The sequence below is a fragment of the Chinchilla lanigera genome, unplaced genomic scaffold (genome assembly GCF_000276665.1).
Source record: "Chinchilla lanigera isolate Chin_1 unplaced genomic scaffold, ChiLan1.0 scaffold00030, whole genome shotgun sequence".
In the NCBI taxonomy this organism is placed as follows: Eukaryota; Metazoa; Chordata; class Mammalia; order Rodentia; family Chinchillidae; genus Chinchilla; species Chinchilla lanigera.
The window spans coordinates 4,304,407-4,329,102 of record NW_004955431.1 but is presented as its reverse complement, the minus strand read 5'-3'; the positions used below and the strand labels follow the sequence as shown (position 1 = coordinate 4,329,102).

General features: G+C 37.5%; 1 protein-coding gene across 7 annotated transcripts in view; it reads right to left on the bottom strand.

Annotated features, from left to right (window-relative positions):
- Rnaseh2b (ribonuclease H2, subunit B) overlaps positions 1-24,696 on the bottom strand; it is a 76,483-nt gene that overhangs the window by 39,067 nt on the left and 12,720 nt on the right. For all 7 annotated transcript variants that reach the window (XM_013515853.1, XM_013515855.1, XM_013515856.1 and 4 more), the window contains exons 3-7: positions 17,308-17,379; positions 15,241-15,348; positions 12,634-12,710; positions 7,648-7,762; positions 254-318 (exon numbers count right to left, since the gene is read on the bottom strand). In XM_013515853.1, the coding sequence (XP_013371307.1) occupies positions 254-318; positions 7,648-7,762; positions 12,634-12,710; positions 15,241-15,348; positions 17,308-17,379 (437 nt within the window). The remainder of the gene's footprint in view (positions 1-253; positions 319-7,647; positions 7,763-12,633; positions 12,711-15,240; positions 15,349-17,307; positions 17,380-24,696) is intronic.

The following is a 24,696-nucleotide window of genomic DNA, read 5'->3' as shown; positions in this document are numbered from 1 at the left end:
TTTTTTTCTGTTTTTGGTCTTTTTGAGACAGGGTTTCACTCTGCAGTTCAGGCTGGTCTCAAACTCAGTGATCCTCCTGCCTCAGCCTCCTGAGTTCTGGGATTACAGGCGTGTGCCACCATGCCCAGCTGAGTTTTCCTCTTTTCAATGGATCCACCAGATGGTTTTTGGATTCAGTCTTTCTGCCTTATCTACGGACTTTTTTAAAGGACTTTTTTTTTTTTAAATGGCACTACAGAGGTACCATACATACCTTTTTTTCCAACCACTTTAATGTCTTCTCTTTGCTGTACTTGTAATATTTCTTGTTGTCTATTTCTGGGTTAATTTAAACACACAAAAAACAATATACTGAATTAAAGAAACAAAAAGGAACTCAATGTTATATTATATATAAGCTAACAATTTAAAAGCATTTGGTAATAGTTAATATTCTTAAAAACCCCCAATTATAAACCTGAGAGCATATTTGAGACTTTAAAAAACCACCAGATAGCGTTTGGGTACCTCAGAAGTCTTCCAACCAAGTGAAAGAAAGGTTAAATCAAATTATGCAAACATCTCTATAGAAAAGGTAATCTTTAAGAGTAAGTAAATTAACATGGTAAGCAATCTTAATTTTTCTGAAAAATTTCAAGCTTACTTCAATGTGTTCAATGAAATATTTCCTTTCTAAATTAAAAGTGGAATTCTCAAGGGTAAAAAAATGAAACTCAAGGCAGATGCCCTTGAAGTTCACTGCAGATCATCAGGGGGAGAAATCGTGTTAACTCCTCAGTGCCGGCCTGGTGGGATTAGTGGAGTATAAAAGAACAGATATGTCTGTTTTGTAACATATTACCAATACAATCATGGCTGTGTCAGGGGAATTTAGATTTATGGTAGGCTCAACCTGGCTCTTTGTCGGGGATAAAAAGTCACTTCCTATAAATTATACTTCCTTTCCTCACAATCAACCCAGCTTTATATACCTTGTCATTAAACCAGGATTTCCTCTGTAACACTTTTCATTCATGGAGTTTTTCCTTCCTGTGCAATTAGCAAAGGCAGCCCTCCCACTCTGGCCTTCTTCCTGACCTTGCAGGAATGATCTTTATGACCACTGGAAGCCCTGAGGCCAATGCAAACTCACCACCTGTGAGCTATAGAGAGATGCTCTCTTCTCCTCTCTCCCCATCATGGGAAATGGGAATTGCTTATTGAGGGATAGTTTTCTGCAGCTTGTTAGGTGGCGTGTACGGGAGAGGGGCTAGAAGTTCCCAGCCTTGGTCTGTACGCATTTTACCCCTTTTGAGCCTATGGCTGTCAGCGTGATAGGCAAGATTAGTCAGGACACAGCGGGAGCTGGATCTCTGCACCCATTTCCAGAAGGTGTCACTGGAATAACAAGGAAGGACAGCTTCAGGCGATATGCTGTTAGAAGTGTGAGGATCTCTGCTCTCCTAGAGCCAGGACTCCAGGGCAAACAGCCCAGTTTCTCTGGATGTCCCACGCTATGCACAAATAAGGGGAATTTTAGGAGCACACAGCAGGCACTCAATAATTGTATGTTGCTGGATGGTTTCTGGATGCTCCACTCACCACCTGAGACAAAGACTCTCCCAGAAAACAGTGCCTGAGTCTCTCCTAAAAAAATTCTGTAGTCTCTGCTGTTCACTGCTCTCTGGCTACCTGCAAATTTCCTGAAAGAGCTAAAATCTGCCGGTTTTCCTTCCTAGCCCCCAATGTTCTAAGCCCCTTGGGTGGGTCTTCCCTGTTCCTCTTGGCAATGGTCTCATGTGGGGAACACAGCAAGCACTGCAGCTCATGCACACCCCAATATACACTGTGCCCTGGGGAAACCACCGCATGCTTAAAGCTCATTTCCTCCTACGTGAGGGGAAGGTTTCATCAGAGGTTTGAGTATGAAATGATCTAACCCATGCAAATGCTATACAATATAGCACCTGGCACACAGAAAACATTAGCTAAGAAAAATTAATGACAGGGATATTTTTTCATGATAGCACCAGAAACCAATGTTTATTTAGGTTTTTTATATTTTTCTCATTTCAGTTAAGATGAGTCTCAGGTAAAAACCATTATTTGCTCACATCTTAGGAGACTGGGTTTAAGTGCATCAAGTAAACTGTTCAAAATCCCAAGCAAGTAAGCAACATGACATGAAGAAAGACAGTTTTACTACTGACTCTTCAATCTGTATGCCTTTTATGCCTTGTCTTACAAAATCTACTAGGACTTCTACCACACTGGTGAATACATGCAGTAAGAGCTATTGTCCTTGTTTTTCTTAGGAGAACAGTACATTCAGTCTTTTACAGTGAAAATGATACAGAAATTTGCCCCAGGTACCCTTTGCCAGATTAAGGGAGTTCCTACTATTCCTAATTTGCTAAGAAATTATTTTATGGCTAAATTTTCTCAAATGCTATTCTGTTTTTATTGAAATGATTGTACAATTTTTCTTTTGCAATGCATAATAAATTTAAGAATTAATCTGATTTCCTAATGTTCAACCAGCTTTCCCATCCTGTAACAAACCTAACTTGGGTCTTATGTATTTGATTTTCTAGTATTTTGTTAAGGATTTTTCAGGGTATGATAGCAAGGATATAGTACTAGTTTATCCTTTGCAACAATTCTGATTATGCTATTGGGGTAAGTTTGGTTTTATAAAATTCCTTCCTCATCTATTTCCTGAAAGAGTTTGAACAAGTTAGTTCTTTATGTATTATTTTTCCCCTTAAGGTACAATAGAATTCATCAGTGAAGCCAGCTGGGCCTGGGGTTTTCCTTCTAGGAAGTTTTTAAATTATAAATTTATATCCACCTTACACAGTTCCTGGAAAGATGATCATTGTATCCCACAGTGCTACATAAGACTCAGTGTATAAACTGCAGCTCAATTTCAAAATTTATAGATTTCAGAAAGCAAGGTTTAACGTATTCATAAACGCCACAGACTGCCCATAATTATGAAAAATGCCACAGCATGTCATGTGTGTCTTAAATTTCATATTTGTGAGCATTAGTGAGTTAGACAATATATGCTGGAAGGGCTTTTTCCCTTATGTGTCTGGTGCCTATAAAACTGGCCTCAAACATCTGGAAAAATTGAGTTTACAAAATAAATATGGTGTAAGAGTAAGTCTGCAATTAAATAACACGTTCAGCAACTGGGTAATCAGTTCACAAACTTGAATTTCCCTGATGTATTGTTGAACAAACTGCCTGGAGCACATTTTCAAGTCAACTTCTCAATGTTTCCCATAACGAAGAAACTCCCATGGTCCCTTTTTCTCTAACCTCTGGGGTATAGATACTTGGCACCTGCACTTGGAGTATTTTAATCAGGTAAGCTTTCCTGGCTCTTCCCGTTAATTACATCAGACAGGCCAGTGCAGTTTTGGCTTGGAATATGAACAAGCAGAGTGTTACAGTCAAGGCAAAGTTCATGACCCTTTGTTTATTTGTCCTCTGAATGTGAGGTTCTTTGACAAGAAATGCGCTCAGAATCCCACAGCCAGCAAACAGAGACACAGCATTCCATCTGTAATAAAGCAGGCAAGGCTAAGGTCATGGCCACCACTGTCTGGGGCCCCAGTGACAGGCTGGGCTTATTCTGGCCCTTAGAAGCCCAGAGGAGTCTGTTCTTTCAAATCCAGCAGACTTGACCTGATCTATAAGGCCACAGACTTTCCAGCATGCATCTGGAGTTCAGTATCAAAATAGCTGGAATGGAATTTGCATATTTCAGGTTTTACTCTATCATGCAAATGCCTCTGAAAAGGATGGAAGTGCAAACAATCAGCTTTCTTCTTTGATTATTCTCCCTGTCATAGATATTACCTGCCTTATTTTTCTTACCTAAAAATCTAGAAATGACAGAGAATGGAAACAAACATTAATTTATAAATGGACAAAAATTTAAATTCAAATAAGCAGCCAGTCCTCCAAACAATCACCAAAAGATAATCTGTAGGGAACTATATACAGTGTCTGAAAAGTTGAGAAAGGCCTTTCAGGGATGAGAACTGTCTGGTCCTTAGGCTATTCCACTTCTGTCTCCTTTCCTGCCTCCTCCTTGTGCCACCTGGAGGGAAATTATTAAGAGGAGATATAGTATAGGCTTTAAATAAAAACCTCTCAATTCTATATATACAGAGACATTACCTATAAACTCTAGCAGAATATCTTGGAAGTATCATACAACTGCAAGAAGGAAGGGCAAGGGCCCTTCAAACACAAGTACAAATCCCGGTTCTACTTCATGTTCTGTGATGTTAGTCAAGTTACTACACCTCTTTGAGCCTCTGTTTCCTCTTTTCTAAAGTTGCAAGTCCGAGGAATAATGACAGGACATTACTGTAAGGGTTAGCTAATCATATATGTAAAATAATAAGCATGGTCATTCTTCTGTATCAAACTTCATGTCCTACACTTACTGTATCTTTTTTTGACATGCTCTATTAATCATTATAAAGCTCAATGTTGGGCATTCCCTGTGAATCTTCATGGAAAAAGATGTCCATCTTAGTATACTGTCCTTGAACACAGACCTTACATAAAGAAAACTATTTCATGTATTTACATTTTGGGTGAAAGGGCGAGGTAAATAATATAAAATTGCTTATACGAATTTTGATAAGCCTTTTTGAAGAAGGGCTGAGACATTTATTCCTTATTGTTTCCTTCTCAATGTTTTAAAATTGTATGACTTTGTTTTTAAACTGTCCATTATGTTAAATGTATAGGCTGCAATTCATTCAGAGAATCTGACTATGAACAATGTCATGTCTGTCAAACTATATTTTCTACTATGTGACACTGAATCTGCTGTACTTTGCTTGGGCTCCTACCATTTAAACATAAAGAAAACTTTGAGCCCTGGGATTTTAGAAACTTGAAAAATATGCAAAGGTAGATTAAATGGCTAAACTGAAAAGGGAAGTGCAGCTCTTTTAACCGGCAATGTTGAGAGGTAAAGGAGACTAGGACAGAGGTTCACACAACAACACTACAACTAGCCTGTCACCTGGTGTGCAAGCAGGAAGGACTGAGAGAGAAGTCCTTGCTCTCAGGTTGGGACTTGAAGTGAAAAAATAGGCAGAAGTAAAAACACTGTTTAATAATTGGGGTCTCTGGGTTTTGCTTTAAGGTGATTATTTTTATAATAGTGGGATTCTGGACATATGTTAACTGCATTTTTGACAAAACTTAAAAATTGACAAAACTTACAAAAATTAAATTGACAAAAATTAAAAATGCCTGTAATTATTCTCTATTACTTTAGCTTTCAAAAATGCTTATGGGTTATTTCATTTGTCACTCACAAAAAGTTTGCATCACCTGCCAAACTTGGCATCAGTAAATGTCTTCAGTGGAATCGCTTTGATAAAATCGTGACACCATACACCCCTCACATCCAAACTAGAGTCTCAAATGTGTCCAAGAATTAGTAGACCCCTCACATGTGAAATGCAACCAGCAAGGCTCTCATAAGCATACACTTCTTGGAATCACCACTTTCTTGGTCCCAGAAGAACCGTCACCGTTAGCCAAACCATCTGTGACCCCAAACAGTCATAATCTATTGGCCTGTTGTTCTCAACCCCACACTGTGTTTCCAGATAAAGCCTGAAACTACTTGGATGATTTTTCGAGAACATGGTGCTACGTTTGTCCAGTGTTTCTGACTTGTCAAATCACATTTACCCTCAGTGCCTCACTTCCTTTTCTCCTTTCTTTTTCTTCCTTTTCTCAAAATTCAAATGAATAATATCTGAAATTTACCTCCTTCTCCAGCTGCTAGTCTAGCCCATGCTCCCTCTCTCAAGAAGTCACTACACATCCTCTGGGTCCAGGCACAAACCCAAGAGCTATTCTAGATTCCTCTTTTTCCTTGACCACTATAGTCACTAATGCAGTTGGTTCCACCACTGAACTGCTTCCTTCCAGAACCATCTCCTAAGGGCAGGCTCCCATGCCCTTCCATCTAAATCACAGCAACGCCTGTGGACCTGGCTTTGGCCTCTCCAATGTATTCTCCATACTTAACATTGTCCTGATAAAAATTTTACAGACATGCTATCACTACCAGGTCAAACCCAGGTGCATATAAGGCCCCTCCCATGTGGACCCCTGCTTAGCATTTCTATCCCCTTCTTTACCAGCCTAAATTCTTTCCCAGCATCCTATACTTTAACTACCCTAAATTCCTTGGGATTCCTATGCATAATCATCTTTTCTACAAGTCCATGCCTTTTTCACACTTCTGCCCTGATGCGTTCTCTAACGCGCCACTTGGAGGGAATTTCTGTGTTAAAAAAAGCAAAAGATCCCCACCCAGCTGTGCTTGCCACTTAGTCCAGGTTGGTCCCGAAACTTCCCAGGAAATACAGGATTTACTTCTATTACCCCATCCTGCTATTTCCCTGCTTGTCATTTGCTGCCATCAGACACAAGGGACAATGCCTTACTTGTCCCTAAAACCTAGTGCTAGTGTTCAACGTGGTCCTCAGTAGGTGCTCAATAAATGCTCCTAGAATCAGCACCAGTAAAGTTTTCCTCAGACAAAGGACTAATATATAGACTATATAAAGAACTCAAAAAACTCAGACCTCCCCAAATTTAAAAAGACCCAGTGCAAAAAATGGGCATCTGAAATGAACAGACACCTCCAGAGGAAGAAGTAGAAACAGCAAATATATGGAAAGATGTTCAACATCACTGGTCATTTGACAGATGCAAATTAAAACAATGCTGAGATTCCATCTCACTCTAGAAAGAATGGCTATCATTAAGAAATCAACCAATAACAAATGCTGGTGGGATTGTGGGGAAAAAGGAACCCTTCACTGTTGGAGGGAGTGCAGACTGGTGCAAACACTGCAGAAATCAGTGTGGAGATCCCTCAAAAAACTAAAACTAGAGGTCTCATTTGACCCAGCTATTCTTCTTCTAGGTACCTTCTTGAAAGAATTAAAAGCATCATACCACGACATATGCACACCTACATTTATAGTAGCACAGTTTGTAATAGCAAAATCTTGGAAACAGCCTGAATGCCCATCAACTGATGGCTAGATGAAGAAGATGTGGGTTTTTCATAAATGGAGTACTACCTCAGCCCTGAAAAAGGATAAACTGGAGATGTTTCTAGCTAAATTGATGCACCTGAGATCATACTCAAGTGATATAAATTGGACACATGCTTAAATACTGAATTTTCTGATGTGAGAAACTGAAAGTGTAAATAAGGACCAAAATGTAGGGTAGATATTGGGAAATGGTAAGAAAGTGTTCAAAAGAGAATGGGAACAATGCAGGCGCAAAGGAGGAAGGAATGGACAAAGGAAAAAGAACAAAAGAAAAAAATGAAAACAAAGCTATTTCAAATAAAGAGGGAAGGAGCTGAAAGGAGGGAGCGGGAAAGCGGAAAAAAGCAGCAGCAAGATATATCCTGTACAGGTACGAATTCCCCTATATTATGCATATCTAAAATGCATCACTAAAAAAAAAAAAAGAGAGAGAGAGAGAAAAAAAATAAACTTTAGAGTCAGGGAGTCTTTAAGCGGCTACATTCTCAGACAAAGGCCCAACCTTTCTACTAACTATAGCCTGACTTCAAAGGTTGACATTACAAACCTTTTTCCTCTGTCACATGAGGAAGTGACTTCTCAAGTTCTGGAAGTTTCAGCAACAAGGTGCAATTTGGAAATATGTCATCCATCACAACTTGATCTAGGGGCTGAAATTTTCCCTGAGAAAACAAACAAACAAAAAACAGAACACAAGCATTTCAGTCAAGAAAATCACGCATAAAAATAAGAATTAAAAGACATACTACCTCAACTATCTTTCAATTTAACTCAGAGCCCCGTGTTCCATTTTAGGAACCTCCGAAGGATCTAGGACTGACCCTCAGCACCCTCCAGGAAGCTTTCGTGAACACTGGGCTTCCATGCAGCATGCTGTCCACCTCCAGGGTAGGTCACTGCCTGAAACAGTGGAACCAAGTTCTAGAAAAGCACAGGAAGCCATGGAACTTGCCAACATGGTAGAGACTGCCAAGGGCCGATCCAAACATTCAATATGGAGAGCCAGCTGAGGTCACAGAGCAGGAGTCCTGATGAACACAGCCATGACACGCCTAGACCAGGCCCAGAACACACACCTGCCTCCCTGTCCTCACTCTAGGGCTGAAGAAAGGAAAAAATCACAACAAAAAGAAAAATACCAAAAGTGTCAGAGCCGTCAGACAACGTTTCCAAGTTGAGACAATAAAAGAAAACAGAGGGGTAAGTGCAAACAAGACGCAGACAGTGAAATCAGGTGCAGCCAGGTAAGTAAGCTGCCAAAGGTCGATACACGCAGAGTCCATACACTGAGGTTTAGTGTTTCTTGACTTGTTTCAGGAGGAGGTAAAGTTTGTCTAAATGAAGATACTGGCCTGATTTAGGGAGGCCAATAAAAGAGGTATGGTTTTGCCAATGCCATACTTCGGCTTTTCTCTTCTAGTGGAGACAGAAAAACTGACCTACCAGTTTTCCTTCTGCAAATGGAGCTTTCTTTGCTCTTAAGAATGAAGTCTTTCCATTCGTTAGGTAGAACACATAATACCTTGTCTTGAATTCTGTTAGGTTAATGAATGGTAAGAAAAGCCTTGATTTAAATGTTCTCATCTTCTTCAAATCACACATTTCCCAAGTTTGTCTTTAGATTTCTACCTTAAATCCAGAGTTTTCCATGATCGAACATTTTAAATATTTTATTACTCTAGTATTCTTATTTGTAATCAGCTGCCACACAGATTTAATCTCATAATTATTGTCATTTTTTCCCTTTTTTGTGGTAGAGGGGCCTCATATAAGCTATGCAAGTACTCTACCACTGAGTTACATTCCCAGCCCTTTTTATACTGCATTTTTGAGATCGGGTCTTGCTGATTTGCCCAGCGTGGCCTTGAACTTGAGACTCTACCCTCAGCCTCCCAAACAGGGAGATTAATAGGCATGGCTCATTCTTCTTTTCCTTACTACACATACATGAAAAGGAGATGCACAAAGAACGTTTTGAATATAAAGTTAACTGTTGGAATAACTGCAGGGAAGAGTTTTACAGTATTTATGAATGTTAAAAAAAGATGTCTGTTAAAAAAGAACAGGTCAAATTTCAAAAGAATGTACAAACATACTTTTAACTAAATAAAAATGACTGTGACTAAAAGGTAGAAGAGGAAATACCTAAACATCTCATGTGTTACTTTAAAGGACATTTCTGGAACTTGAGAAAAGAAGATGGCTTAAAACAAAGCCAACCACGGCCCTGAGCAGCATCTCTGCTTCATGCTGTCTTTGTCAACCTGAACTTGCCACAGCATCTAGAGGCCCCGAAGGGCCAGAATGAGGTGAGGGTTAATCCACTTGGGTTACAATCCTGATGGAAGGGGAAGAAACACTACCAAAAGAAGGGCAATTTTAAATACGCTGATCCATGTACGGAGGCTGGCTGGTGTCCTCCCTGTGAATTTATATCAGAAAACACCTCAGATGAAAGCCTATCGAAGTTTTTAACTGCTTTTCTGAATTCTTCCAGGGCTTCCTGGTGTATCCATTTTCCTACAAATGACTTTGTGGCACGGTATAGTACTCCACTGTATATGAATATCACATTTTCTTTATCCATTCATCTATTTATGAACACATAAGCCACTTTCAAGGTTTGGCTATTATAAGTTGTGCTACTATAAACATGGGTATGCACATTTCACTGTAATATCACGTCCTTAACTATTTCCATAGTGGATGTACTAGTTTACATTCACACCAACAATGTAGAAGGGTTTCTTTCTCCCCACAGCCACGCTAGCATTTGTTATTATGCAATTTAAAATAGCCACTCTTTCTGGAGTTAAGATGGCATCTCAGTATTGTTTTAATTTGCATTTCTCTAATGGCCAGAGATGTTGAACATTTTTAAAGTGCATTTACTAGTCATCTGTGTCTATTCATTTCAGTTACCCATTTTTTGATTGTTTTATTTTGGGGGGGTCTGATTGTTTTGAACTCTTTATATACTGTACATATTAGCCAAGGAATAGCTGGCAAATTTTTTCACCATTGTGTAGGTTGTCCAGTCACTATGTTGTTTCCTTTGCTGTACAGAAGCTTTTAATTTGATATGATCCCATTTCTTGATCTTGATGTTCTTACATAATAGGGGTTCTGTTCAGAAAGTTCTTGCCTACATCTGTCTTCAAGAGTTTTACCTATTTTAACTCCCAGCAGGCTGCTTTTTTGTTTTAATATTTAGATCTTTAATCCATTTTTAGTTTAGTATGTGCTGAAAGATCTTCCGCATGTGGAGAGACAGTTTTCCCAGCACCATTTATCAGAGGTATAGTTTTGGCCCTTTCATCAAAGATCAGATGGCTAAATATGCGTAGGGTTGTTTCTGCATCCTCTAATCTGTCCCACTGTTCCACATGTCTGTTTTTGTACTACAATGATACTGTTTTTACCACTGTAGCTGTGTAATGTAACTTGAAATCTGGGATTGTGATGTTTCCTACTTTGTTCTTGCTACCTAGGGTTACTTTTGCTGTTTTGGGCTTCTCATTCCATATGAATTATTTTCCCTATTTGTATGAGGAATGTTGGTGGTATTTTGATTGGGACTGTACTAAGTCTATATACCAGGTATGAAAGTATGACCATTTTGACAATATTTGTTCTGCCTATCCCTGAACAGGTGGTATCGTTCCTTTTTCCGCTGGCCTCCTTGATTTCCTTTTTTAGAGTACTACTGTTTGGTTAATTCCTAACTTTTTTTTTTTTGATGCCAGTGTGAATGGTATTGTTTTCCTAATTTCTTTCTTGGTGAGTTCATTATTCATATACAGGAATGCTACTGATTTGGTGATTTTATACACTGCCACCCTGCTAAACTTGACTACTAATTCTAGCAGTCTGCTGGTGGATTTTTTTGGATCTTCCATGTAAAGAATCATGTTATCTGGAAATAATGGTAATTTTACTTATTGACTGCCAATCTGGTAGTGCTTGATTGCCATGGAGACTAAGGGGAGGTGTGTGGGTAGGACTCTGCAAGAATGATTTAATGCCTTTCTACTGACAGTGAGTTCTCTGGCTCTCAGGACTGGCTTACTTACTCTAAGAACAGGTCGTTATACAGCAAGTCTGCCCCCTGTGTTCTCTCTTCTACATGTGCTGCTTAACCTCATATTTTCCACTATGAGTTTAGGCAATATGAGGACCTTGCTGGTGCCATGCCTTTGGACTTCCCAGCCTCCAGAGACACCATTTCCTTATGAATTAGTCTCAGAGGTTCTATTATAGCAACGGAAAATAAACTAAAACATTAACAGTGGGGCGTGTGTGTGTGCATGCACGTGTGTGTGTGTGTGTGTGTGTGTGTGTGTAACATGAAATGTGTTAACATCTAAAAGATCTACATAACTCAGTGACCAATATTTTTCAAATAACCAATGCATGATATTACAACATCATACAGGGGTAAAAACTGTCCATTATAGATACAAGATAGATCAAGGGATTTTAATGTAACTGATCATAGAAGTTCACTGACAAAGTTTCAGATTCCACTTTGCAACGTATCTTTAAGAAACAACTCCTTGCTGATTTCTGAAGTAGTATCAGTGAATGCCCATAATTATCCAAAAAGGCTATTATACTATTTCTCCCTTTTCAGACTAGGAAGAAGCCACATATTCTTCATATATTTCCACCAAAACAACGTATGGGGACAGACTGGATGCACAACCAGATATGAGAATCCAGTTGTCATCTACGAAGTCTGACAGTAATAGATTTGCAAGTATGTGAAAAAAAAAAATGCGGCACACACCATTAAATTTTGTTGTTTATTTCATTAAAAATGTGTTATTTATGTTAACATATAATGAATAGCCTTATAATTTTAAATTTCTCAGTTTTAGTTTCTAACATAGTAAATATTGATAGAATGCACAGGAGCATGAGCTGTTTAGAATCTTAAATAATTTTAAGTGTAAAGCTATCATGAGACCAATATGTCTCAGAATCACTGGCTGAAAATATTATTATTTATACACTCTCTTTTATTTTTACTACAAAGGTAAATTTTGTCTATCTGAGATTACTTAAGTCTCAACTATAACTTTTTAATTAATGAGCCTTTACTAGACATGCCCTAGTTTACATAATTCAGTCTCTCAGAAAAGAAAGTAAGTCTTCTTTCTTTTCCTAAGGCCTGTGGCCAATTCTTTGACATTTCACATAAGAGCACTTAATGACGGAAGTTTTCATTCTTAGGCTTTGTCAACTATCAGGGTGCATGGCATGGTGAGGTGGGCAGTCCAGAGGTCACAGGCGATCCAGGGGCCATGGCCAAGCTAGTGTTAAGCTGGATCAAGATTATGGTGCTGTTTCTCAGGCCTACGTGTGGTGCTCTGACTCAGACTTGCACCGACCGTACACATTTTTTACAATAATTAAGTTAAAGAGGAAGTGTGGAAATCCACATTTGGACCTTCAAAAGGAGAAAAGAGAAATAAAGCAAAACAATCTATTCTGCTCCCTCAGTGTAATTGCCCCAAACTAGGAAGCTCACCTCTTTGCCAGCTTTTATGAGGTAGTGCAGGAGCAGAAACAGAGGGTCCATGGGTGTGGCAAAGTGAAGGAGACCTCCTGCAGATTAAAGAACAAAGAGAACTGCATGTCTTAGAAAGACAACTTGGTCAATTTCATTTCAATCTCAATGTGAGAACCATCTGTTGAAAAAACATACCAATCCCAGTTCAGAAGCTTCTTCTCACCTATGAAATCTACCCACTCAGTAGCATATGTAGGCATTTGTTGTACTTTCTCATAGGTTGACAAGTAGCACGCAATGCTTTAATTGAAATGTTCTCATTTTCTTTCATATCAGATTCCCTAGTCTAAATGTGTTTAGATTGCTAACTTAATCTAGATTCTTTCATGATCAACTAGTATCACTCAAAAGGCAAAATGTGTTCCATGGGATTTTACTCAAAATGCCTGTGTGAGGAGGAGAGTACAGACACTAAAATAAAATTTTAAATTTGCTTTTCCTCTTCAGAAATCATTTTTATAGATCCCCTCTCCTCCTCCCTCCCACTGTGGAGGAAGCACAGGTGAACACGAGCTCAAAGTAGCTACAAAAAATGTAATTTTCTATTGTAAACTTAAATTTCATTGTGTGCAGAAAAAAATTTAAGGAAGTAATCTTATACTATGACAACATTTGAATACTTCAAATAAACAGAAGTTCAAGAAAATATCTGCAGTTCTAAACTTATTTTATAGGAAGCATCCATTATATGAAAAAAATTAGGAACAAGTTTCTAGGTCTAACAATAATATCCCTGTAACTAGTTGTCAAAATAGCTCTTTCTTTTGGATTAAGTTGAAAAAGAAGACAACAGTGGAAAAAAAATAAAAGAAAGGAGATATCTTTTCTATGAACCTAAAACTGCTGTAAAAAATACAGTCTATTAAAAAAAGGAAGCTGGTACAAATGAAGACCAGAACAGGTTTGATTAACATGTTCCTGCCAGCTTGAATCCCGGTGCATGTGCCTGACTATCCCATCGGGCAATTTGAGCCACCAGTAGTACCTGCATGATTTCCCATCAGGCAGCATGGGACAGTCCCATCAAGTGGTACAAGTGCATGTGGGATAGCCATGCATGTACAGCTCTACTGTGAACATGTTAATCGCTTCCTTCCAACTTGGGATATTTCTGTGTCTATTAGCTACACCATCTGGAAGTATGCCATACTTGATTTAATATATCTTGTATATTGGTAAATGAATAAACATAAAGACAATAAAAGTAATACTTTTCATCAATCAGGCTATACACAAATTACTACTGCATCCTGGTAGCTAAAAACTTTTCAGTTTCTTATGCACATAGGTACAGGTGGCAGGGTGTGTGTACATGTTCATACGGAGGTGTGGAAGTGCTATACAAGAGTGATAAAAAAAACCTAGTTATTTAAATTAGAAAAAGAAAATGTATTAAGTAAAAGACACACTGCCATTCATCTCTCTCAAAATACTTCTTTCTTTCAAACATACTTATTTCATTCTTGCTACTTTCAGAAGCAGTTCTGGAAGTTCCCTTTCGCGTCTTTGTGAGGTATGATAAAAGAAAGAATGGTGGATACTGACTCTGAGTGCTGTCCAAAGGAAAGGCAGACTCAGAGAAACACTACAGTGTATCTGCACCCACCTTCTTCACTGGATCTGGTACCATGTAGCTTATGGCTCTTCCCCAAAGCCAAAATGACCATGAAAGGTAAATGTTTTAAATTTATTTAAGACCTCAAGGGGGCCATGAAAGCACAAAAAGACACTCATGAAAAAGGACTTCCAGAACTGCTTCAAACTCTAGTAGGAATGATGAGATAAGTGTGATGGCTTTTTTGAGGGGGATTACTACCAATGTGTCTTTTACTGTAATAAATTTTTTTAAAATTTAAACACACTGTAGATTTCCATACATATACAATGGCACTGTATATATATATGGCGAAATATTTAAGTATTTTTAAAATGCTGGCATAGCCTAATCTACTTAGAAGCTGTGTCAGTATCCAGTTTCAAGAAATTTGTTAAAAACATGAAGCTGATAAGATAGTGAGAACAAAATAAAAGGTAACAGGGAGAAGGAGGATAAATCTTTTTCAAATGGGAAGGGGATCAAGACACTGAGGCAATGAAGGAAAAGGAACACAAAAAAGAATTGAGATGTGTTATACACATGTGCCAACTTCCCACAAGGAATGTAATCATTATGTAATGAGAACATGTACTAACAAAAAACAAAAATTGAAAAAAAAAAAAAGAAAAAATAATGAAGATCCTCAAAAGAAAGAATTTTTAGTTAACACAATGTTTCCCTGCGGTAGGAAGGTAACCTAACTTCTGCCTGCACATGTGTTAGCATTTTAGGAGACAAGTCAGAGTCATTAGTTTAAAACATCCTACAATCTCAATTAGGTAATGACATAGCGTTCAAATGATCTTTGCCTTCTCCTTGGTTAAACTGTATCCTGCTGCCACTGCCAAGAGAGCTGCACCACTGACCACACTCCACGCCAGGTTCATGATCCCATAACCCCAGCTGTGAACGACAGAAAAGCTAAAGTATGTGTTTAGTTAATGAGAATATATACACTTGTCACTTACCCGATTGAACTGATTCATTTATAAACCAGGAATGGTGTTTTTCCTTGAAAACTTTGATTTCAAACAGCTGCTTTAAACACATACTGAACAAGTAAATGGCTCCTTCCCCTGCAAGACAAATCTGTTTTTTATTTTTAAGTTTTCTCACACACACACTCACACACATCAAAAGATTACCCAACAGTTCTGAGGCATGTTCCTAATATGAACATAAACATGCACAGATATACTCTATACAAACTCCAAGGAAAGCTTACGGCTATTATACAGAGATGCTTATTTTCCAGCTCTGTGATCTTCACTGAACTTAAACCAAAAAGTAAAAAAGTTCAAGTCATTGATCATAACTGCTACAAAGAGTCTCACTGCATCAGATCAAGAGGGAAAAACTACCAAAACCTAACAGTTCAGCCAGGTGGTCTGAGCTGGCGAAGGGGACCTGGCTCTGAGGCAGCATGTGGCTGTCTACACAGAGACCGAACAGGGCCCAAACCCTCTGTCCCCACAAGCCATTTACGTGAGAAAGGCAAGGACATACTTCAAACCATAAGAAGGAGTACAGCCCTACGCAACTGGATGGTTTTCTCTGTTTCTTTCTTTTATTAAAAAGGGGGAGGGATAGGAGAGGGTGAAGCCTGTGAACATGTAGATGTTTTATCCCCTCAACTCATGAAAAAAATGTTTTTACAACTATAGCACAACGTCTGGAATCAAGGATCCTGAGTTCGAATCTGTCTTCAACTCATACTGGGCATACACCCTTGGGGATATGACACGGAACCTTTTTTGTACCTCTGCTTCCCCATCTGTTAAATGGAGCAATATTGAGTCTACCTCACGGGTTTTTTGTAAGGACTGAAAAAACAGAACACATGTACGTTTCCTAAGACAGTACTGGGCACATACTGTACTATGTGCTCACCAGATGTCAGCCTTTATTCTTCACCGCCAGTGTAGCTCCTTGGTTGTCTACAGGCATTTAGTGAAAACAAATTTTAGAAGGCTGACTTTCTTTTACACTTGTACTTTTGTTAAATACTTTAGAACTTTTACTGCTACCTAAAATTTCTCAAAGAAATATTTCTCACCTCAATTTAGGCTTCTGTATAACTAGGAGTTCTAAACAATACAGCTGACCAATTATGTGCATTTTCCATTTGAGGAAAAGATCACTGGAAGAAGTATGAATGTTTTCATTCCTCTCCCACTGTTTCTACGTATGTGCCTCTCCAGCAAGATACTGCCTTTCAGTGCTCCATCACTTCCACTACTCAGTATTGTAGTCACCGGGAGATGCTCCCGTCTGCTTAGTACCGGGTGTCTATTCAAAACTACAAATTAATAGAAAACAATGCATACAGATAAATTATACCACGCAGGTCACTACGTAGAATATATTTTAACATTTCTGCCTAAAAAAATTAGAAGATAAAGCTGAAAGTGACTATAAAGTTAATATTGTTTTCTAATAAAATATGAATCTCTTCAATATACAATGCTTTTAACAACAAAAAAAGTCACCTTCTGACACATACTATTTTTTGGTCAGTACAAAATGAGGATAAGTACAGCTAAAAATGAAAGTATTCTAAATCTTAACATGTCAAGTCAAAGCATTCTGGTTTTTCACTCTGGTTATTTACCTTACTTTATAACATAAAATGCATATAAATGGGGGCTAATGTTGGATAACCACTTTAAGAAATGTTGGTATAAGAAAGCCAAAGAAAATTAATCTGTTTTCAGAAAGAATTTAAACACGTTACTTTTTGTTGTAGTTGTTTTGCCAACATTTCTGGTGACTGAAAAGTTTCATGGATTAAAAATTACCAGAAACTTTAAAAATGTTTAGGTCAAATAAATTATCTGGGAAAACTAGTAATGTCACCAGCTTGCTTTTGTCACCTCATGATGCCATTTTAACTTTAAAAGCTACTGGAAAGAAGACCCAGTGGCAGATAAGTACATACACTGACCACAACGTCTAAAAACATTCAAGTTTTCATCATCAGGGAAGGGAAAAGGAGACAGGGAGGGAAGGCGAGGAGGGAAGGGAAGGGGGCTTACCTGAGCATGGGTTAGCCAATCTTATAAACATTAGACCACTTTTCGTCTTCTTTGAAGCATCTTTTAAATATTCTGAAAAGAAATAGTGAATTTGCAAAATTAAGAGACATTTGTTTTGTTGCTCATTTTATTTTATCCTTTTTCCTAAAAAATTTTAACTCAATTTGTCCCTTATAAGCTATGTGATACTGGGTAAATACCAATTTCTCTGTATGCTGGAGTAGGATTTTAGGAAGAGTTAGTTTACTTCCTTGAGAAGTGATGGGGAACAAGATTCTAGAGTTAGATGACCTGGGTTATATAATTTTTATCACTTCGGGCGAGGGCCTTAATCATCTATCTCAATGGCTATCTATAAGGCGATATACTTACCTTTTAAAGAATTAAACCAGTTTATCTGTTGAAAGTATTTACCATACTCAAATAGAAATTTCAAATAAATGATAGCTATTAACACTATTATCATGAAGTGGGACATTGTAAAAATCATAAAAATTTATTGGACATTCATGTATTTTACCTCTAACTCTTTATTAACCATATCTTTGCCCATTTTCTAGTATTCACCTTTTTGTTCTTGATAGTTTTACTACTTTATGAGAAGTCTTTACATAGTAACAATTATTTTGTCAAACAGAAGATATAAAATCTTTACATAATTATATAATTTTTTCCATTATGTTTGTTTGAGTCCTTTATGTCAGACTTTCTTTTCTTCCAAAACATATGAATTACCTATATTTTCTTCTAATATTTTATAATTATGTCTTTAACCAAGGATTATATCTACCCAAATATATGTATATATGTATATGTGATATATATGTATATATAAATATATATTTAATAATTATATTTTATATATATTTATATCAAATCTAACTTTAATTTTCTTCAGCAAGTTGTGCTAATTGTACCAATACCACCTGCTGAACAATTCATCACTGAAATTATAGTATCATTTTTATGCTCCATATTAAGATACACTTATGAGTCTGTTCTGTTTTGACCCTCTAATCTATATTAGCACCAGCATCTCAAAATTACTATGGATTTATTTTACTCTGTAGTAAGGCAAGTCCCCTCATTATGTTTCTTCTACATTATTTGATTGTCAATGTTTTAATCATACAGATTAAAGCACAAAGACCATGAAAATTTTACTGATAAATTCTTTCATATATTTGAGTGGCACATCCATAGAACATTTTTAGAGCCCTTCCTTGAAAGAAAGACAGAGGTTCTGGTAGAGCACAGCAGCAATATCTAGAAGAGCAAAACAGAAAGTTTTGGAGAAGGACAGGAGCTGTTATTTTATTTGATATGATCTCCACTCCCTTCACTCTACTGCAGATTTATATACACTAAAAAGTAGCAAATATATTAAGAAATTTGTTTAGCCACAAATGGTTGTAACTTTTTTCTTAAATTAATTGTGATATTAAATACATAAAGAAAAAGACAACAACAATTTGGAGATGTCTACTTTCAAATAAGATGGGTGAGCAGGAATTCAATTTACCTTCCCACCTGAAATAACCTAGAACAAAACACCAGACAAAATGCATGAAACCACTATTCTCAAACCACTATTCACCAAGCCATGCAAGACCGTGATTCCCGAGATATGGGGAACAAACTAGGTAAGCCCGAGGACTGCCTTGGTTTATTGGCTCAAGAAGGTTTTCAGGTCATGGTGTGGAGAAAGAGAAGCCAGGTGATGCCTGGCAGAATCCCTGAATTGACACGTGGAGTTGATAGTTCCAAAAACACCAAGGTGGCTAGAGTAGACAGGTCAGCTCACAGAACAGAAGGTTAAAATGGAAGAAAACCCCAGAGACCAGCAGTGGGTCCTACTTGAGCGCTCAACAGAGTACTGATCAGTACACACATGTGATGAAATTACCCAAGGACCACAGAGAGTGCTTCTGAACAGAAACTACCTCATCCTCACTCAGGGCTCTGAACTGTGCCTACTCGTAGTCTGCATCATTCATAGGGCTGAGGAAGAGCACTCAAAAGGGTTTTTCTTCAGCAGTAGGAAACAGGCCTAGGCTAAATAAATGTTGCTCCAGTTTCACCAAACTAATTTTAAAAGAAGGACCTAAAAGATAAAACTCTTTCCAAGGAGCTCATTTTACTCTTAAGAGCTCTAATATTTATAGAAATAAAATATATTCATCACCCAAAAAGGTATAACTCATAATGCCTAGCATCTAATCAAATACTACGAGGCATTCAAAGAAGTAGACAAACATGAGCCCTTTATGACAAAAAAAATCAATACTGAAAGAGGAGCATCATCTATGAAATCTTAGAAATAGGCAAAAGCACTAAAACTAGCATTCTGAGTACAGATAATGAAGATTTGTTTTAAAATACCTAACGGGCATGTAGTGCATACCCATAATACCAATACTCTAGTACTCTGGAGGGTGAGGTAGGAAGATTTCAAGTTGAGCCCAGTCTGGGCAATGTAGTGACTGAGTGAGATCCTGTCTCAAAAAAAAAGAGACTAAGGATGTCAGCAAAAGCCCTGAGTTTAATCGCTTATATCATGCACATGTGTACATGTGCACACGCACACATTAAAAAGACCTAAACTGAACGTCTAGAGACAAAAAATATACCAGATGGGAGTAATAACAGAAGAAAAAATTAATGAATTTGAAGATACAGTAATTAGAAATTCTCTGAAATGAGAACAGAGAAAACCTAGAGTATCAGTGAACCATAGGACAATGTCAAGCACCCTAATATATGTGTAACTAAAGTTTCCAAAAGAAAGGAAAAAAACAAAAATACTTTAAGTATGTATGAAATATTTCTAAATTTGATGGAAACTATAAGCCCACATATCCAAGAAGCTTCATATTTCCTAAGTATGTATGTGCACCCATACGCATGCACACACACATGAAAAAAAACCCGTACATCATAATTAATAATTCAAAAGCAGGAATAAAAAGAAAAATCATAAAAGCAGCCAGAAGGGAGAAAAAAGACACATTATATACAATGGACCAAAACTAAGAATGACAGCAAATTTCTTGTGAAAACAATGCAAGCAACAAGACAATGGAAAAACATCTGCAAAGTACTAAAAGCAAATGCCATATCCTTGAGAAACTGGGAAAAAAGGAAGCTGAAAGTAGGTTTTTTTCACATACACAAGAGCAAAAAAGAAATAATCAGCAACATACTCACACTACAAAGAATGCCAATAGAAGTCCTTCAGACTGAAGGAATTTAATACCAGAAGAAAAGATCAATCTAAACAAAGGAACTGGGAACACAGGTAACAGTAACTGCAGTAAAGAAATAAGAGGTTCTTTTATTATTTAACTGTTTAAGTACTATTGACTGTTTAAATGTAACAATTGAGTGCGGAATTTATAATGTACATACACAGATAACGCATGACAGCTATAGCATGAAGCCAGGAGGGGAGACATTTGAGGATACTATTCTCAGTTTCTTATACTATATGCCAAGAGATGTAGTATCACTTGAAGCTAGATGTGATCATTTAAATATGTGTACAATAAACTATAAGGCAGTCACTAAAACTGCACAACAAAAATTGTTGTCACTAATAAGAGAACAAAGGAGAGAAAAACAGAATCATTAAAAAAATGTTCACTTTATCCACAAGTAAACAGAATAAAAGAGGCACAAGGACAAGATAAATAGTAAGTAAATAGCGATGCAAACTGTATCAATAATCACACTCAAAACATCCCAACAAATACAGAAATTATCAAATTGGATACAAACGCCAACTAAAAACCATATACTGCCTATAAGAAACACATTTTAGATATAAAGATAGGTAGAATAGTAGTTTAACAAAAGATACATTGTGTTTATCCTGAGAATACTAAACAAAAGAAAGATTAAGAAGCTCTATTAATAACAAAGATAAAAATTACCAGCAGGGATAAAAATTACCAGGCCATTTTATAATGACAGATATGTCAATTCTAAAAGGATCTAACACTCCTAAATTTGTGCACCAAATACAAAGCTTCAGAAATACATGAAGCAAAAACTGTCTGGACCCACTGTGCCGTCCCTCAGCTTTGGCTGCCACTGATCTATAATTTTGCAGTTTTGAGAACACTATATGAAGGGAATCATCCGGATTCAGTTTTAAGCATCTTTTAAGACTTTCCTTTCTGCAAAGGAAGTTTGAAGGATAAAGCTTAGCATGGTTAAAAAAGTTTTCACAAAATACAAAGTGGTAGTTTTCCCTCTTTTGCCCCCTCTGCTATTTCTCACTTCCCCAACACCACAAATCTTCATATATCTCAAGGCCTAGAAAAAAGTGATCTCATTCTATGTCAGCGATATACCGCTTTGTCATACTACAATAGTAGTTCTTTCAATTTTAACTTGATGAATTATTAGTGATTTTTTGTTTTGTTTTTTGAGGAAGGGTTTCACTAAGAAGTTCAGGCTGGCCTTGAACTCACTAAGTACCCCAGCCTGGCCTAAAACTCTTGGTGATCGTCTTGCCTCAGCCTGCCCAGTGCTGGGATTACAGTGCAGGCATGCATCACCACACCTGGCTTATTTCTTTTTTTTTCCTAAGGAAAAGTTTGGATCTAGTGATCCTTATACATTCTACTTCAGCTTTCCCATTCCTCCAGAGTCTAAAATAATTAAAATTTTAAATTCCAAATATCAAAAAATGTATTTCTAATAACTATCCAAGGGAAGTACTGTTTTTATTTTTCCCACAAAGACCAGTAAATCCAGAGGATTAGCTATAGCCTAAAATGTCAAGCTATAAGAATGTTTAGAATTATTAACTTCAAATCAATACTGACATTAATGGGGAATACTGCAAATGCCAGTGTTCTCTGAAATACGATTTCAGGACATACGAATGTAGGTAACATTAAAATGTCACGTGGTGGGGGAAAAACAGGCTTCTTCACATTATACAGACAACTTCCTCTTGGACTGAATCTTTCAACACACACATATCCAAGTGAGACTCTGTGCTCTGGTTGTTTTGCCTCTTTTCACTGAGGAACATATTTCATATTTAGTGGCTCCTGTCTACTTCACGTATTATTTATCAGCTGTTGACTTGTAAAATGGACCTAGCAAAAGAAATCATCAACAGAGTGAAGAGACAACTCACAGAATGGGAAAAAAATTTTTACCAGCTGTTTCTCAGACAAAAGACTAGTATCTAGACTATATAAAGAACTCAAAAAAAATCATAACCCTGAATTTAAAGACACAATCCAAAAATGGGCATCTGAAATGAATGGACACGTCTCAGATGAAGTAAATAAATATATGGAAAAATGTTCAACATCAATGGTCATTTGACAGATGCAAATTAGAACAATGCTGAGATTCCATCTCACTGTAGAAAGAACAGCTATTAGCAAGAAATCAACCAATAACAAATGCTGGTGGGATTGTGAGGAAAAAGGAACCCTTTTCCACTGTTAGTGGATGTGCAGACTGATGCAACCACTGCAGAAATCAGTGTGGAGATTCCTCAAAAAAACTAAAACTAGAGTTTCCATTTGACCCAGCTATTCCTTTCAGGTATCTTCGTGAAAGAATTAAAAGCATCATACCACAGCAACATCTGCACACCCACATTTACAGCAGCACAGCTTGTAATAGCTAAATTTGGGAATCAGCCCAAATGTCCACCAACTGATGAATGGATGAAGAAGATGTGGGTTTTTTATACAATGGAATCTACTTCAGCTCTAAAGAAGGATAATCTTGAGACATTTCTAGCGAAGTGCATGTACCTTAAGACCATATCTTAAGTGAAATAAACTGGAAACACATGTTTAAATACTGAAGGACCAAAATATATACTAGATATTATCAAATAGGAAGACAATGCTCAAATGGAGGGCAATGAGGAAGGGGGAAAGGGGAAAGGAAGAAAAGAAAAAGAAAAAAATGAGCAACGAAGCAAAAAGATGAAAGCAAAGCTTTTGTAAATAAGGAGGGCAAAGGGGGTTGAAGACAGAATAGGGGAATGGGACAAAAAAGAATTAGGTTATATCATGTACAAGTACAAATTCCTTAGGATGAATGTAATCATGTTTATCTAAAATGTACCAATAAAATTAATGAACCAAAAAACAAAACAAAAACAGATCCAGGCCCTGCCCATATAGAGCTTAGGGAAAATCCACGGAAGAGACAGATTTTAAAACAGATTTTAAGTCAAATTATAGGGAAAAGGGGTCTGTAAATAGGGAAAGAACTCATTGGGATTCTGGCTAATCCTCACTAGTTCTTACTTAGAAAGAGTTAAAGCTTCACTGGAGAAAGTAATTAACAAGACAAGAGGGAGTGGGGCAGGAGGAGCACTAAGGCAGGTGCTAAGAAACCAACATAGCCTCCTCTCCCTCACCCATCTCCAATAAAACACAAAGGAGACAAGGGGCGGCCACTTTCAAGAAAGCTCTTATTTAGTACCGTACCCAAACACACATACACTTGTGTATCTATATCTATCCATCTGTCTATCTATCTGTCTATCTAGCCATCCATCCATCCATGCATCCATCCATCCATCCATGCATCATGCATCCACCCATCCATTCATCCATCCATCCATCCATATTCATTCCCACCCTAGGGCCACTATGTTAGTGCACTAGCCCCTTTACTTCATTGCTAACTTGGCCTTGTATGTAATGCCCCCATAAATTTTAGAGATAAAACCTTGACAGGACAAAGGAAAGCCAAATAAAGCTCACTTAAAAATGTACACATAGAAGATGGCACAGGGGGTGAGGGGTCTTGGCGCCTGGAATCCAATTATGACAGTCACAGAAAACAATCAGATTATGATGAATTCTAGGTAGGTGGAGGGCCCTGGCAGCCAGTTAAAGAAACCAAGAACAAAGGACCCTTGGGTCCTCCGTCTTTCCAGAGTCCCCTACTCTGATTGACCAAGGTAGCTATCTCTCTTCCTTTCTCCCCCTCTCTAATAAAGTGTCCAATGAAATGTCTTCCTTTCCTTAAGTTTTATAGCTTTAGTTTTTTCTTGATATGGAGTTTACCAATCCTGGAGCTGCACACCCAGATGCAGGCAGTGGCCCTTGTCCCTTGGACACAACAAAATAATTACACAAATGTAGACTACAAATGTAACAACTGCTAAGAAGAAAAAATACATATAATGTGAAACCTTATGGTACAAGATATAACAGATGAGGGGCTCTGCCCAGCCTTCATTGCCTAAGTTCTCTGCTTTGATGGCTAAGGAGTTAAAGGAATTAGTCACTTATCTTACCAACTAAATCTTTTTTTTTTTTTTTTTTTTTTTTTTGGTTTTTCTCCGGTACCGGGAACCGAACTCACGACCTTGCGCTTGCCAGGCAGGCGCTTTTG